Source organism: Olea europaea, chromosome 3 (assembly GCF_002742605.1).
Source record: "Olea europaea var. sylvestris chromosome 3, O_europaea_v1, whole genome shotgun sequence".
Lineage (NCBI taxonomy): Eukaryota > Viridiplantae > Streptophyta > Magnoliopsida > Lamiales > Oleaceae > Olea > Olea europaea.
In genome coordinates, this window is record NC_036239.1 from 2,021,596 (window position 1) to 2,023,747 (window position 2,152).

General features: G+C 34.5%; 1 protein-coding gene across 1 annotated transcript; it reads right to left on the bottom strand.

The window, feature by feature from the left end:
• Window positions 1–121: 121 nt before the first annotated feature.
• On the bottom strand, window positions 122–1,754 carry LOC111381578. The gene is made up of 5 exons (XM_023005375.1): window positions 1,612–1,754; window positions 1,381–1,434; window positions 942–1,056; window positions 706–863; window positions 122–608 (listed from the first exon to the last, which is right to left on the bottom strand). Exons 1-5 carry the CDS (start codon window positions 1,696–1,698, stop codon window positions 474–476), a joined length of 549 nt encoding a protein of 182 aa, XP_022861143.1. The 5' UTR covers window positions 1,699–1,754; the 3' UTR covers window positions 122–473.
• Window positions 1,755–2,152: the final 398 nt, after the last annotated feature.

A 2,152-nucleotide genomic window follows, 5' to 3' on the forward strand; every position in this document is an offset into this window, starting at 1 on the left:
ACGAGCCGAGCTCGAGCTTGGCTCATCTTCCACGAGCCACGAGCCCGAGCCGAGCTCGTGGGTTAAAGTGCCGAGCCGTGCCATCACTACCTAAAGCAACTAAAAAGAGTGTTATTTACCAGAATTTTGACCGTCCAAGTGGCTTGCACTGACCAAATTTCTCATGTAAGCACTTAATATTACAATGGCGGAAATTTGTCAACCTCTTAACTATATACTGCTTTGAAACTAAAATCTATAGACGGCGATGTGTTTAGAGTTTTATGATAGTTCAGTAAGGCATGAGAGCAAAAGTGATGTTCAATAAGACGTCGCTGTTGTATTTGTTTCACTTCATAACAATAAAACTAAGAATTTTCCTAAAAAGAGGCATCTGTATTTGTTCGGGATTATAAAAGTAAACTTAACTTGCATCTCATGTATGTGTATGGTATAAATGAAGTTCTAACCAAAAACATAGCAGACAAAAAGGTTCAAAAAATACGTAAAATTGATGAATGAAAATCACATACCTCTGTCATTATTTCTTCACCTTTCTGGCCTAATTCTTGCATTTTAGCTTCTCCTGACTGCTTCACTGAATTGATCTTTGAAGTGATAGCATCACCCTAATATGTGCCGAAAAGCGAATAAGATTTAGAATTAGAAACTTGTTGCCCAAAATACAACTTCAAACTGGGAAAAAAATTGATCTGTCGACGGTACCTCTGCCACCACTGATTCCACCTGTCTTTGCCTTTGATCGAGAGTGTGCTTTTTTGATTCCACTTCTAATTTCACATTATTTAATTCCTTGGTTGCATCCTCCATTCTGAGAGAACTTTCTTTTTCAAGCTGCCTTTTAAATTCTTTTAACTGGTCCGCTGGACAACAGGTTAAACTTAAGGTGCAAGGATGAAGTAAGAATGATAATGATGGAAAGCAGATAAAAGTATGGCTACCTTTTGCTTGCAGTTCAACTATTTTGGCCTCAAGTGACTTATCTAACACTCCTTCATCACTTAGCTTACTCTTAAGAACCTTAACATCTTTCTCAACAGATTTAGCAGAATTTACCTGTTAGTAGTATGTTCACGACATTAAAAAGTATAAGGTTAAAATGAGTGATTTTATAACCAATGCAGATGTACATTCACAAAGCATGAGTGCTAAACTAAAACACTAATGCCAAAAGCACTAGATTATAGGTGAGATTTTATGATATGAAAATTCAAGGTAGAAAAAGGGATTGAGAAGTTGACACATTATTACTTCCTTGAAAAGATAATGAGGAAACCTTAAGCAAGTGTTAAGGGGACACATTCCATTAAAGGATCATTTCATCACACAGATCTTACTGATGGATAGGACAAGATGATAGAGCATTAGTATTAATTACACCTGCTCTTGTAAAGCCTGCATCTGGGCAAAGTGCTTAGAGATTTTCTTGCTTGCCTGAGGGACAAAAAGAAAATATTATCAAGTTCTCCGAGTCTAAAAGATCAAAAATTGTAGTGTGCAAACAAATGCAACTACTGGAGTACACTTCAAGCTAGATATCTATAATGTCACCAAATAAAAAGATGAATGACAATAAAGGTCCGATGTGCAACATTTTTCAACGTAGTATACCTTAGTGTAAGACTCAAGCGTGGCAGTCTTATCCTGAAAAGATTGCACTGCTGCTCTTTCAGCATTTTTTGCCTCAATTTGAGCCATTTTTTTCTCCTCCAAAGCCCTCTGTCAAATTTGAAATTGAATATACTCTTCAGTATGGTGATCTGAAAGATAGATCTATTTTTTCAATAAATAAATAAATATGTATATATATAAAATCACAAACTGAATTAAATTTGATTTATTTATTCCATATTGCTTATTAATATTGTTTGAATATTAAAATTTTTCGAGAATATATTTAGCCCTTGTTTGGTGTAGATTAAAAGTTGATAAAAATCCCCAAGTCAAAGTCAATAATTAATTTTAACCACACATTTTATGATAGCACAACTTTTCTACCACACATTTTATCAACTTTTGTCAAAGTCTAATAAAACACTAACTTTAATCTACACCAAACAGAGCTTAGCTTTGAAATGATCCACATAAATTGTTAACGTGTGGATAATTCATAACTTAAAATTTCGTCTGACTATAGTTGAATGGCCGAATT

Coding starts and splice junctions, on each gene's coding strand:
- LOC111381578 (XM_023005375.1), bottom strand. CDS start 1,698: ATGGCTCAAATTGAGGCAAAAAATGCTGAAAGAGCAGCAGTGCAATCT. Junction 1,435..1,611: donor CGCTTGAGTCTTACACTAAG/GTATACTACGTT, acceptor TTTGTCCCTCAG/GCAAGCAAGAAAATCTCTAA. Junction 1,057..1,380: donor TGCAGGCTTTACAAGAGCAG/GTGTAATTAATA, acceptor TACTACTAACAG/GTAAATTCTGCTAAATCTGT.